Source organism: Ischnura elegans, chromosome 13, assembly GCF_921293095.1.
Source record: "Ischnura elegans chromosome 13, ioIscEleg1.1, whole genome shotgun sequence".
Lineage (NCBI taxonomy): Eukaryota > Metazoa > Arthropoda > Insecta > Odonata > Coenagrionidae > Ischnura > Ischnura elegans.
In genome coordinates, this window is record NC_060258.1 from 279,147 (window position 1) to 293,392 (window position 14,246).

General features: G+C 37.6%; 1 protein-coding gene across 1 annotated transcript in view; it reads right to left on the bottom strand.

Annotated features, from left to right (window-relative positions):
• Positions 1–7,087, bottom strand: part of LOC124170357 — a 47,864-nt gene extending 40,777 nt beyond the window's left edge. The window contains exon 1 of the mRNA XM_046549080.1: positions 6,547–7,087. Within this exon, the coding sequence (XP_046405036.1) occupies positions 6,547–7,005 (459 nt within the window). The 5' untranslated portion in view covers positions 7,006–7,087. The remainder of the gene's footprint in view (positions 1–6,546) is intronic.
• Between the last annotated feature and the right edge of the window lie 7,159 nt (positions 7,088–14,246).

The window sequence follows — 14,246 nt, forward strand, 5'->3', positions numbered from 1 at the left end:
TACTATTTGACACATCACGTTAGCGTCGAAGAACTTTTCCGTTGTAGTGGTTTGCTATTAATTCCAAAGATATAAACAAAGTGTGAAAACCAGGGCAAATATGCAGATATAATACTTAAATCCAATATAAATTGAAACAGAATTATATATTTGCAATTAAAAAGTAAAATTTCCCGATGAAAGCGTAGATAGTTAAGCACATAGGAATTCTTTGCGGCGTGAGGCCAAAGACAACAAAAGGAGTAATGGAAATTAAATCCGTTTGAGAAGCATAGAAGATTGAAAATGGCCCTCACAAATTCTATTACAGCCTATCTTTGAAGGATTACGCTATCTCCGTGCAGCGTCATACCACCACCATCCTCGGTCTGGGTCGTTTGGCACCACATAAAAATACTTTTCTCGTGTTAAACGAGAGGAAGATTCACGGCACACAACAATATACGTACGGTTTCCTCCAACTCATTTAAAATTCTCTGTTTTATCTACTGTTTATTTATACTCTAAATAACATACATGACAATGCACTCCTTATGCAAGCAATGCAGATATCACGAGGTTCACACGTCATTAACATGGCGTCGCCCGAGAAAAACGTTTTTCGCGCGGAATTCAAGTCGAAACTTAACCCTGCTCTACGGGAAAATTTATTCAGTGCTCAGTGGTAAAAGAGCATAGCCGGCCAATATGCCAGCCAAAAGGTATTACAAAACACCTCCAGAAAACGTTTTTTCTTTTTGGCTCTCTCAAGCATGCATTAGAAATTTTCAAATCGACGATATATCTTCTTTTCCCACTCAGAAATATTGAAAACAATTGAAAATCTGCTCCATTAAATAAGGTTACAAATGCCGCAAACCACATTTAAAAAAATGCATTCTTGACCGAGATATTTAAAAAATAGTGAAAATCGTATTTTCGATCTAGCCGGCCCTAGTGGGCATTTATCCGGCTGGAAATGTGGGGAGGTTTGTCCTATTTGATCCCAAATCGCATAACCTAGGGACGGGAAAAATCCCAGAGGGGGGACTTTTCACCTTCATATCCGGCTATGCCCTTTGGTGAGAGCCTTTCTTACACCCATTGCTTTATAAATCAAACATAATATTAGGTAGTGTAATCCCTTCTGTTAATGACTGAAATAACACATTTACCTTTGCAATCAATGAAATAGCTTGAAATATTGATAGTCTGGTTATACAGTATTTGCCTCGTTCAGTCATGGATTTTTAAGGTATTCTTAATGCATACTAGAGCTTCTAATTTGACACTAACATTTCCTTTGAGCACCTAAAAAAAACTAAGGCTCTGCGTTAAAGCTGTTAGATAGATGGCCTATAATACCCTTTTTGCACTTAAATGTTTTTACAAAAAGTAAATTCTACGTCTCCATTATCGTCATTAATTAGAATGCTAAGCATTGGAGATTAAGCTCTGCTACATAGTCCTGCCTATTTTATATCCTTGAAAATGGAAATCACCTTCATAGTTGAGGCAATTTGTTTGAGATCAAAATGAAGCATAAATTTCCCAAAAGCCGAGGTTCAAAAGGGAGTTTACTTATTTCCATTTCTACGTATCGTTAATGATTTTCAAGTGCGTAAATCTGTCGTCATTTGTTCTTTGTTTTCTTACTAGCATTATATTTGCTTTGATAAAGGCATCAACAGGTATATTAACATGCACATTGGTCAATCGCCGTCATTTTCTGGCGACGCCGTCATTTCCGTATCACGATCCATCTAATCCAAATCTATCGAAACTTTTTACGCGTGTCTACAACCACTATCAATCTATGTATACCGCAAGCATGCATCGCTATGCATCACCTATTTTTACTATTGGAACTAAAGCAGTGCGCTGAGTAATGATGCTGACCAACCTATGACTTGTTTTTCATTTCTTTTCGCCTGTACTTTTCCCGTCTTGTTCCTAAGATGTGACTCTGTCTGCGTAAGCATTCCTTCTTCCACCCACTCCCTCCCACTTCCCCCTTCCCATTTGCATTTCTGTATTCTTTCTCACCTAAAGAGTCAGCAGCGTACTTTGTGCCTAGACGCGCGATTCACTGACGACATCGGGAGTCAATGAGGTCTTCGGAGGATGTCGCGAGGGGCACGTCGAGACACCGAGGTACTTTTGGCGCGCGGCACTCGTGCGCGGGATGTAATCGAGTGAAGACAATAAACGCTACTCACAGTTTGTCTGACTGTCATTACCCCTGGTTCCCTTCCTCTCTCCTGCTGAATCCGTTGATCACCGTCTCTAGCGTTACAGCTATTACTTTCTATAACCCTCGATTAATTGATATGTTGCGCGAGTTTATTTCAACGAGTGGGGAGACGACCATTTTCCTTCAATGCTTGTCAAATTTGAGGCCTGAAAACTTATTTCTCCCATGTTTTCACATGGAGTGAAAGAACTTTTGAACGAAATACATTTTCGAAAAGAGGGCTTTTTTGTAAAAATGAGTCGTACGCCACCAGCTGAGTGAGCAGGGGCAGGGAAACTCAAGGAGCGCTTGTCTGATGGTCGATGGTGACGTCAAGCCAAAAGGAGCCCGATCCGTGAGCGAGACAACCTTATATTTTAAGGGCCTTGGTTCGTTCCTATCTTTACTGTTATAGATTACACTATAAACTACTACGTCGTCTGCAAATGATCGCAGTTTACTGAGTACTATTTCAACAACATCGTGAATATAGAGAAGGCATAGAAATGGGCCTATGATACAAGCCTAAGGGACGCCAGAAGTGACTTTAACCTCGTAGGAGACTGCATTGTCTAATACTAATCTCTGCTCGTGATCTCTGAAATGTTCTCTTATCCAGGAAATGGCATCTTCATCTAGGATTGCAGATACCTATTGCGTGCTAGTGATAGGTCACCCACTCCAAAAAGAAACCCAGAAAATGGCTCACAGAATATAATGTTGAAGCATACACTTTTGCGAATTTCTTAAAATGAGAAATAGACCAAAAATAAAATTTTCGGTTTCAAAATTAAATCATGCTCTCGTATTTCTTAACATTTGTCCTTTTATCAAAGGAAAACAAATAATGAACTATTCTTGTTCCATCCAAGGGACGAGGAGAAAGGCTTTAAACTGAGCTACGAGCATGTGTGAGAGGACTTATTGGATTGAAAGGGAAGGACCTATTCTGACGTTGCAGAAATGAAAACGATGAATCCAAGACCGAAAAATACAGAAAGATATGCGAGGAGAAAATGTTAACGGAGCTAGCAATGACACAGAAGAAATATATGAAGGGAAGGAGGCGTAAACAAATTCATTCAACCGTTCATGTTCCGATCTGGTCCACAAAAGTCATCCCTGCAAAGGGACATCAATTCGACGGCAAATCTGTGGCCTGGCTGCCCCTTTTGGCACCAAATCCTGAACTGACTTACACTTCTACAGGGTATTTTAGTCAACCCACCCTCTTCCTCCATATTGCGTTGATTATTTTCTTCCGCATTCAATCCCTTCCGCATAGATCTGCTTATCCTATCCTCACTCCTTCCTCAGTTACTCTTTCGGGAACTTCTCTCCCCCACCTCTTCCTTGCTATCCTACTTACTCCCACCTCTCCATTTCTATTGGCAAGCGGCCTCTCTTTCCACCTACCCTTTCAATCCCCCTCCACCCTTTGTCCTTCCCATCTCTGTGGTTTTTTCTCCAATGTCATTCCTCTAGATTTAATAATGAAAACCTTCTTATATCCCTGGATTTTCCCGGGATCTATTTTATCATTTTAGTTGCGTCTTTTCTCACTGTCTCCAAACTGTACGTCGGTATGTAAATTCTTCCCCAAACTTGGCAAATCCTTTCTCCCTCCCTTTCTTAAATATATGAAAGTAATTTTCTCATGCATTACAGTTTCTTACAGCAGATGATACCTCTGTGAGCCGAAGTTCATTAAATAATTGCTGTCTGCTAACTTTTATTTCAACCACGCTGAGATCTAGGCATAGTATGTCCGGCTTTCCTTACTTCTTTTCCCCTCTTGAAATGGCTGAATTTTTTGTTTGCGGGCCTCTCTGTAGGCCTGTTTCTTTCCCACTCTCTGCCTTCAATCTTGTGCAATTTCAAAGTATTATTTGAAAAAGTTTTTTTTTCTGAGTTTACTCGCGGCTTTTATTTTTGCGCCGAGGCGGAGGAGTCATTATTACTGTTGAAATGAGGGGAAGGGGAAATAACGGGACAACTCATAACACAAATGGGTACTTCGCTGCCAAAGACGTAGGAATGGGGAACATGCATGAAATTTGTTCATTATGCTAGTTTTTCTCATTGAATAGAAAATTTTCTCACGACTCCAAATATGTAAGTGAAAACTTTCCTAGAATTCCGCAAACTTCAATAAATGCTAATTAAAAATCATCGAATACCTCTTGAAGTCACGGACCTGAAACGCCTTCTGACGTCATCGCATGGTACAACAGTTACTTCGCTTAGAGAGTAGAGCGGTAATGCCTTGATTGGAAGATATCGAAGCAAAAATCATCAACGTGCTTTATAGTGGTTTCTAAAAGGACCAATTGACTTGAGAGGGATTTAAGAAAGCACAATACCTCAGTTTACTTTTGGTCGACTTCCTTATGGCAGCTGATTTTCTGAAAAACAGTTATTGCTCCGTCACTAGCGCGATGCGGGAGTAAAATAAGGCAGGTAAACAATTATGCGATTAATAAAAATTATTTAACGAACGTTTTTAATTATTTATTTATTGTCCATTAAGATTTAATACATCCATTGCTAGCAGAAAATCTATCTTTTATGTATTTTCTTATTTACCTACAATATTGAACTTAGATAGTTTTCCCTAATCGGCCGGAATTCAGATCTTACTGATCGTGAAAAGGTAAAAAAAAGTATTTGATAGACACAGACATAAGCTTCAAATACTAAATATTCTGTACTTTACTTCCTGTTTATGAACAGAAACCCACTGCAGAAACGAAACAAAATTTTAGATTTTTCGTGGATATGAAGCGAGGTTTATGGGCATCACAGCATCAAATACTTAGTTTACCTTACCAATAGCCCCATATTTCTTTATATTCTTATTTGTCCCAGTGGTTTAATCATAATAAGTATTGATTCCCATGAATAGCCTCCTTCCTTTATATATCATTCTATAATCGGTGGGCCATTGGGTACATTTCTAGGGTTGTTTACAAAGTGAAATGAGTGACATATTCTAAATTTGGTGACCATGCGAGAAATAATAGCTATTCGATAAAGCGCTACGGTAATTCTGATTCAAGAGTGTACTTACGCTAAGAAATATCCCGTTGAAAATGCAAATAATGTATTTAACTCCATTCTGTAGGTAATAAACCACTTTCTTCTCTTATTTTTCTCCTAAGGACACATGCAACAACCTTCTCCGGCGAGTAAATAGAGGCACTTGAGTGGCAAGCCACTATACGTGATTAATATGGTTTTCATATGTTTGTCCATGCTGCAGTACACTTATTCTACCAAGCAAATGATGTAGGTCTGTAACGTAGATCACAATCTGCAACAAACTTATTTTCATTTAATCTTTCCTAATCTCCCCAAACAATCCCCTTTATTTGTTTCAAAATATTCAGCCTGCATTTTGACGTTAAAACAGCAATTATTTTTGCCAAAAGGTATAGCAGGTTAAGATGGTAAAAAATGACCCCCGATATTTTGATAAAAACATATACACTTAAAGTCCATCCAAAATTATGGGCATACACTAAGTTTTAGGCCTCAACAATGGAAAATAACCCCATAAAAAATTGAAACGACTTAGTTTTTTTAACCATATCTCCAGTCTTTATTTTTGTAAAATCGTTCGCTTAATTTTAAATTGTGTATACTATTATGGTCTTTTATAATGATTTTTTTCAAAATTTTTGAACCGAAAACTAAACTTTTACATAATTTTAAGATTTTCAAAATTAAATTAAAAAATGTAGGAAACAATTCACACGCCGGAAAAATATACGTTGTTATTCCTATCTTAAAGTATAATCCTATTTTTTCAGATTTTTAATATTGGTGAAACAGGGTCAAAAACACGAATATCTGCTTTCTGCCGTTTGCATTTATGTATTCCAGGAGGATATTTGAGTTATATTATTGTTGAGAGCAACGCCAACAGAGAGAGAGGGGGGGGAGAAAATAAGGATGGGCGGTGTTAAATAAGTTGGAATGGACCGGGACCGTCACAATGTCGAACAATAAATATACTAGAAGAAATACCATCCACTTCATCAGAAGTGATAAAAATTCTTACGATCTCCGGTGTAAAATTTAAACTAACTCAAAATATTGTGAAAAAACACTTTTACATGGGATTAAATTTCAGGCCTATATTTCGTCACCTTGGGCATGTTAGGGTTAATTATGATTAGTCATCGAAATATGAAGTGGCATTCATGATGTATCCAAATTGCAAACTCTTTGGTAAATTCCACTCTAAAAACTGTAACGAATGGGTAAAATTAGACATAAAATGTTGGAAACCGCAGATGTAGGCATGGTGACAGCAGTAAGCATTTACTTACATCAATGACCCCAGCACGAGGTTCCGGTTTCTCGCTTTTGTTGAAACTGGTGATAGCATCTTCCAATATATCATCCTCAACATTACTCCTCCTGTATATCGAATTGGGCGCAGCCACCCTGTCCATATTCTCGAGCACATTGTGTTCTGGCGAGGAAACTATTTTTCTCAACGCTTCCCTTTCGATCCGGAAGAGGAGAGCGTCGGTGGGCATCATCCATCTCCTTCCCCAACTGCAGGCCCCGGGACTGTTAGCATCGTAAGCAGCAATGAGTCTACTCTCCAATTCAGATAAGTCTTTTATTTTTTTATGAGCAAAGGATTCCATCCTTTCTTCTTTCATCAGGAGCGCATGATCTCTAAGATTTTGCAGCATAATCCCCGCGTCGCCATACTGGAGTATGCTATTGTCATTGGTAGAGCGGATCTGCCGCAGAAACTTATTCAGGAAAATCTCCATGGCAGCATTGCACTCCCTGGAAGTAAGTAGTATTTTTAGTAAACCATTCTTAATAATTTCACATTTATAATTTGCTCTTTAAATGTATCATCTAAAGCATTATATTGAATACCTTCGACTTGGAACTTACTTCACTATGACTGGACTGATTTTCTAACCTTAAAACTTACTTTGGGCCCTGAATCATTTCCATGACAAATACATGTAAAGTTCGTTTTTAATGCCTATAGACCTATTTTATTTTGCATATTTAAATTACTGGTTATGTTCACACTTTGGTGAAACATTTATCATCGGAAAGAAAAAAATTCACATTCTAATTATTGTAACTGATTTTCATTTTCCGCGTTAATTACTGTGAAATTTGAAAAACAATACGTAAAATAATGAAAATTCAGCTCTTTTGACTTACGGCCCCCTTGACGACCGTGAGTATTGTTGATGTAGTTTCGTATCTCTTCTATCGGTACAGTTTGTGATATCAGCGAAGTTTTAAATTTTCCACCAGATTTTTTCAATTTAGTGGATTTGCCAAGCATGTCATCTCACCGTTTGCAACAAAATTCGATCTCCAGTTAAATATGCTTCGTAATTTGAACCCACCACGGCTGTGCAATGGCACGCGATTAGTCACTAAAAATTGACAAAAAAAAGTTGTCGAGCATTTTGAGTGGAAAGTTCTAAAGAGACATGCATTACCACATGAATCTCGAAAGATGTGCCAATTGAATTGAAACAGGTCCATTTTCCAATTAGATTGGTAATCACAGTGACAACAAATACGTTTCTCGCCCAAACGATGTCTGTTTGCGGCTTAGATTAGGGTACACCGTATTTTTTCACACGGACGATTATGCATGGCATACTCTCGCGTGAGTTAACCATCCAGATTGTGTTTTGTTGGTTAAAGATAGACTCACTAATAATATCTTACACTCCATTGCACTGAGAGATAGATTATTTTTATTTCTTTTAACTGTCATAATTTGTAAAAAGAGATGTATTTTCAAATTTATAGATTAAGATAATAAAAGTACAATGAATTCAACAACTGAATGTTTCGTGTTGTATTATTTTTACAGCTCGTCTTCGGTCATAGCGCTTCAATCCTCTTTGAGACGTTTATACCACATCTCCACTCACAATACGTCAGTTATTTTTTTGACCACCAATATATTCGCTATAAATAATTTAAATGGTAAAATATCGTTTCCTGGATCCATTTAACCATTTAATTGACCATTAAACCATTCACAAAATATTTATTTACCAAAAAAACATGAGCACTGAATTTTGTAAAATATAATGAATGATGGGATGGTAATTCATTAGGTGAAACAGGAGTGACAGAAAAATTTCACGACTGGTCACTCAAAAGAATGAAAATGAAAAACCTTAAACTTAAAAATGAGGGATAAAATGAATGCGGATGTAATGCTACACAGATGGAAAATAAAGTCATTTAAGGCCAGTTTCACTAACAAGCATAATATTCTCATCATCATCATTATCATCAGTTTTCGAAAACTCGGTTAGAATTATTATCTCAATAATGTGAGGATCGTGGTTCACCAACGACGTTTTATTTTAGTTTCCAAAAACCAAGATAATCAAAATAAATTGTTTGGCTTGCACGTTTTTAACATCTCTGACGTGGGAAAAGCAAATAACGGCAATCAACCGTATGACATGCAATCATCTTTAATCAGCCGGTAAGTGGACAACGATGCACACAAAGAAAAAAATGAATAGCATGAGTGTTAATATTGAGAATTAGAAAATCCCAAATATGACGTTTTCGTGGAAGTATGTATATATTTACCTTGCCGAATAACACACAAGGGTAAAAGCGTAATAAGGTAAAGGTAAGGAAAAAGCGTAGACAAACCAACAAAATATTTATCGATATCAGGTGTACGATACTTTACATCTACTATATTCTTCATACCCGACGCTTTTGCTCCGCAGATTTAGCATCTCATAATTTAGCTGTCCGTCAGTGTGTTGCAAACTAAAAACAATCATTTTTTTCGAAATGACTATACTTTCCTGTAGGATAATAAATTATATTGGCATTAAGATTAAGAAAAAATTAGGAAAAAAGGTAAGCAATATAATTATTACCTCTCCGTTGAACATTGTCAGTAGTAAACAGAACTTGATCGTGTAAATTCCAGAGTTGAAATCAGTAAGGTCAACTAACTGCCTATCAATATAACGTCTTTCTGATTTTGTAACTTCTTTTTTCTTTTTATCACTAAATACCCCGTTTACTCTACGATCGTGCCGACGTTGATCCGTACGCGCGTAACCTCAAAACGTCGTGTAAACGCGCAGAGTTACCTAACACTGCCAAGCTTACGATGGTTAGCGCTATTGCGCCAAGAAAAAAGAATTAGGAAATGTAGATCGATGCATATACGATTCTTTCGCGCCGTTGAAATCTTGATACGATAATTGATGTTTCATAAATAACTCTAATATTTCAAAGATATAATGCAGCGATTGAAGACATTATTGAGCAGGTAATGGAAGGACGAAAGGGGAAAGTGTTTTCTGATGTTCTATTCAGCAAATGATATTCGATATTCTATACTATAACAGTTTTATGTATTTCCTTATTTCCAGGTTAACACATGATAATTTATTCTTTATCATTATACTTCACAGATGATGGAAAATAACAAACACAAAAAACAGGATTTCACGATGAAATTCGCCAGAAATAAGGATGACATTTAGATGAGGACATGGAGAAATCAATACGTGTACCGAATTAAGCCGAAATCTAAGAGCAATATGTATTGTATTTAATGCGTGAATATTCTTGAATGTTTTAGCATATTCTCTCGAAGAATCTAGATTCTTAAAGGCTTCTCGGACTGTTATGACTAGTTTTCGTTATACCTCATCATTCTGGATATCTGGGAGTTGAAGACATAATTTGCTCTATTGCTATTAAAAACAAACTTAAATTAAATTATTTGTATAGTTATGACGGGATCCATTAAAATTTACTAATAAATGAGATAGGAACAATGTAAATAGGAATTGATAATTTTGTAGGGGAATAGGCCATTGTTGGAGGATCTTATGTCGTGAAAGAGTTTTCAAATTAGAAGAGGAATAGATGTTTACAGAAATACAATACCAACCGTCTGTCGTTGAAGTATCGGCAAAGTGACGCATAACAAATTCTGGAAATGTTATGGATTCAACGAGTCCATTTTTGTATCGACACAAAAATCGTTTATTGATATTGTAATCGAGAATTCTCTGCCCATCTCTTAAGGTATGGCCATAAGTAGAGTATTGTAAGGAAGAAATTATAGTGAGGAAGTCATAGAAAAATTTCAGAGCATCAGGGTCTTGTCTTAAATTCAAACCCCGCGATAATAATGCAGAATATTTTATTTCTGTGTGAATGATTTTTTTCCCCAATTTAAATATTATTTTATAGATATCAAGTTGTGTAATAATGTGAGAAGGCATTTTCATATGGATGGCGGAGAGAGCCTAAGTACAATTGAAAAATAAAAAATACTTTGTAGAACCCATGGTTATCCAATTTCCTAATGAATACACGGGGAAGAACGTGTAGTATATGTGTTACAGATACGAGTAATCTATAAGTCAAAGTATAACTGAGGGTTTGATAGACATTTTAAAAACCTAAAGTTCCCGAGTAATACCCCGTTAAGACGGTCAAAGGCTCCGCTCCGCGGTGTCATAAAACGACCGTTTTCGCACTAGATTCCTATGGCTCAGGGATCGGAGAGTAAAGAAAGTGTAAGAGTCTCAGTTGGTGTCTTTCTGATGGGTCTTTTTGAATGAGTCCCAGGAAAATAACTAACTTTTTCGAGATTTGAACGCTTTTAATAGAAGCATGGTCTTCGATCGTATCCAAAGAAAACGAAATGAACTTCAATGAAACTTACCTCGGCTGAAAACCCTCCAACATCTTCACCATAGACCATTTGAGTATCGGTGTCTTGAAGCAAAACATAAAAACGGTGAATGCTGAGCGTTAAAACCCAAAAATCTTCAATAACCTTACCACGTCGCGGCTAATCCATTTCCCGACGCGCGGAGACGAACCCTGCCGCGCGTTTGAAAAATCGATGTAATTTCCGGCGACGCAAACATATTTGAAAGATAACCGCATGAGCACCTCAAGAAATCTTCAAAAAATGCTCTCATTTAAGTTATTCCGCCTGACTTTGCCGAAAACCCATTTGAAACTCTACCTCAATGTAAAACTTTGTCGAAAAACAGTGTCCGCCATTTTGTAACTGCACGGTAACAATTTATCGATGATATTCTTTAAGATTACAGAATATTAAAGAAAACACCCTATGGCAACAATTTTCAGAGAAAATTGAAGACGGGCGTTTTTATGGAAATTTGCTCAAAATTGACCCTCTCTATTTCAGTAACGAGTGGGATCTTTGTCAAATGAAGTATATATCCATGAATTTCAATCATGTTTTAGTATATTTGCAAAGTTTCAAGTATATAACTCAAAAAAAGCCATTTTGTAATTTTGTCCGGCTTTTTCCGATTTCCGCCCACTCGGCTTTGCGTTCGAAATGACACTCTCATACCTATTTCTGCTTATTGAAACCTGCACGTAATTATGATCATAAAAATATATCTCGTATCTGTTCTCGCTGCAATTTATATTTCTGAATTACTTGTCGCAGTATGATCAAAATGTAAACTACAAATTATACTGCTGCGAACAAGCCTCAAACCCTGGTACTACGGGTGAGAGTCGGCGACGCCAACTACTTCTCCAACCTCACATGTTAAAATTTTAATAACGCTTGTTAAAAGCTCTGCATAAAATTTAATGAATTACAGCCAAACTAAGGCCCATTCTATGGAACCACTACCCATTCAGAGATGTGTTTGCAATTCGAATGCCATAAATATACGGCATTGAAAAAGGCGGAGAAGGTACGTGGTATCTCCTTGTGAGTAAAATTCCAAGTCATCTTCAATGAGAGCGAGAACTGCCTTGGAAGAATTCTTTGTCATTTTGGGATGAGTAAATAAGTATACGTCACCATATAAATTAATATAACTTCATCATCATTTATCCGTTATGGACGTTGTGTCCGATTTTAATGTTAATATTCTTCATCGCTGTCCTTCGTATTTTCCGAGATCTGATAAAGCCTCATGCACGCCATGTTACATCTGCACTCAGATTAACTCGGATAATAAGGTTTTATCGGAATAATATCGTCAGTAAAAGTATAAACCAAGATAAAAACCCAAAACCGAGCTAACGCATCTGGTAAAACACGATTGTTGTCTTATCTCATTTTTTTGGAGAATATTATCAGAGTCAAATCAATTACCATCGCTGGTTAAGCTGGCCCAAAGTGAAATAAAATACATGAAAATTACACTTGATGAAACATGACGACGTCAAATTGCAGTAATCAACTATTGATACAGAAGCTGTCCCATATGACCGACATAAGCTCCTCGTTATACTAATTTAGAGATTCCGGCGTCGATCCAAAAGGGATGACGAAAACGGGAGAGCTATGATACAAAAATTAGATGGTTCTTACATCTAGCAAGATTGACACTAGACTGTTTCTCAGACCACTTTAAATTCGGAGAACCTCTATTAATTGGGATTTCTTCTGTGAATATGGGCTAGCTCGGGGATCGGGGGTGGGGGGAAGGCATCGGGAATACTTCAATATCCCGGGAGAGGGTTCAGAGTACTTAAATGCCAGAGAGTCAAATGCTCACTCCGGGTCGCTGTTTCACGTGCTGTCCTCCGCGGGGAATTTCAACGTGTGTCTGTCTTGAAGGCTTGACACTAGAAGGACAATTCCGTCGCTCGCTCGTACTCTGCGCTTTCTCTCCGTCACTTTCCCTCCGTTACCACTTCTTGGGACTTCCATCCGACGTGCGCCCGACAGTCCGTCTCGGAAGTGTCCTTTCTGACTCCCTCGCTTTTGACCGTCTCGCTAAGATATTTGCAGCGCCTTCCTTGCTGTTTTCGGGTGATCACCTGGCCGTGATCCGACTGTTGTCTACTCTCATTCAAACTTTTGCCATAACGTCTTTCGACGCCACTCAAAATGTCCTTTAATGTACTCATTTTACCAAACAAAAGACAAACAAAATTCGTATTAGTGAGAGGATAGGTCGCTTGTCTCTTCTGTGATTGCGGGTGCCTAAGATGAACGGAATAAATGGCGAGACACGAATCAAAGACCGTGATGAGGCTATATCATCACATTGCCCCCTGCATGGATGCATTTCTTTCCTATGAGGATGAATAATGGGTTCCAAGAGATAGAAATGATTCCATCCACCGGAAAGTAACTAAGAGTTTAAAAAGTAAAAATAATCACTTCGAAGGAGAAAAAATACTCAAGAGCAATGAGGAATGAAGGAAAAGGAATTGAAAGTTCTTAACCTCGATCCGTCCTCCCTTCACAAAATTTAAGCATTTGGAGCAGATCGATACGATATCCTGAATGGCCCCGTGAATAAATGAAAAAATTAATGAAAAAGTTTTGCATCGGACAGTCTGGGTGTCCTTAAAAATGGCAAATCACACTTAGATCTCCTCTTCAACAAAGGAAAATTTGAATGAGAAAAAGATGCATTCAAAATTCGAACTTTTGAATGCATCTGTTTCTCAAACCTAACCCTCTTTTTTGTATTTCTTTTAATTTGGATCCATCGTTTTAATGATTGATCTTTTACCCATTACTTTATCCATCGGAAAATTTAAACCGTCGGGAAACCTATTAGGAGGTATGGAACCGAAGTGAGCTTCAAAAGGAGTCATTGGGATAGATTCGTGGAACACATCGTAAAACCAACGATTAACAAACGGTATAGTTTCTACCCAGCTTTGGTGACTCAGATTACAATAGGGAGGGAAATTCCTTGACAATTATTTCCTCGTTCGTTCACTAGGATTCGATCGCGGATGGCGTATTCACGAGTTTATTGCAGCTATCCCAGCAGGTTTTACCCCTCTTTTCAGTGACCATACGTGGACATAGTATATGATCTCACAAAATGTTGGTGGAAGTGCCACACAGCTAAAGATACTTATTTATTTGGCAATTAAGGCAATTGCAAACTTAAGTTTTTGCCTTAAGCCTGTTTACGGCAACGCCTGAACGAATTTGGAAAATACGTCGACGGATGTAAATTCGTATTTGTGCCCCCCCTTAGATTTTGCAATGGGCCCGTAA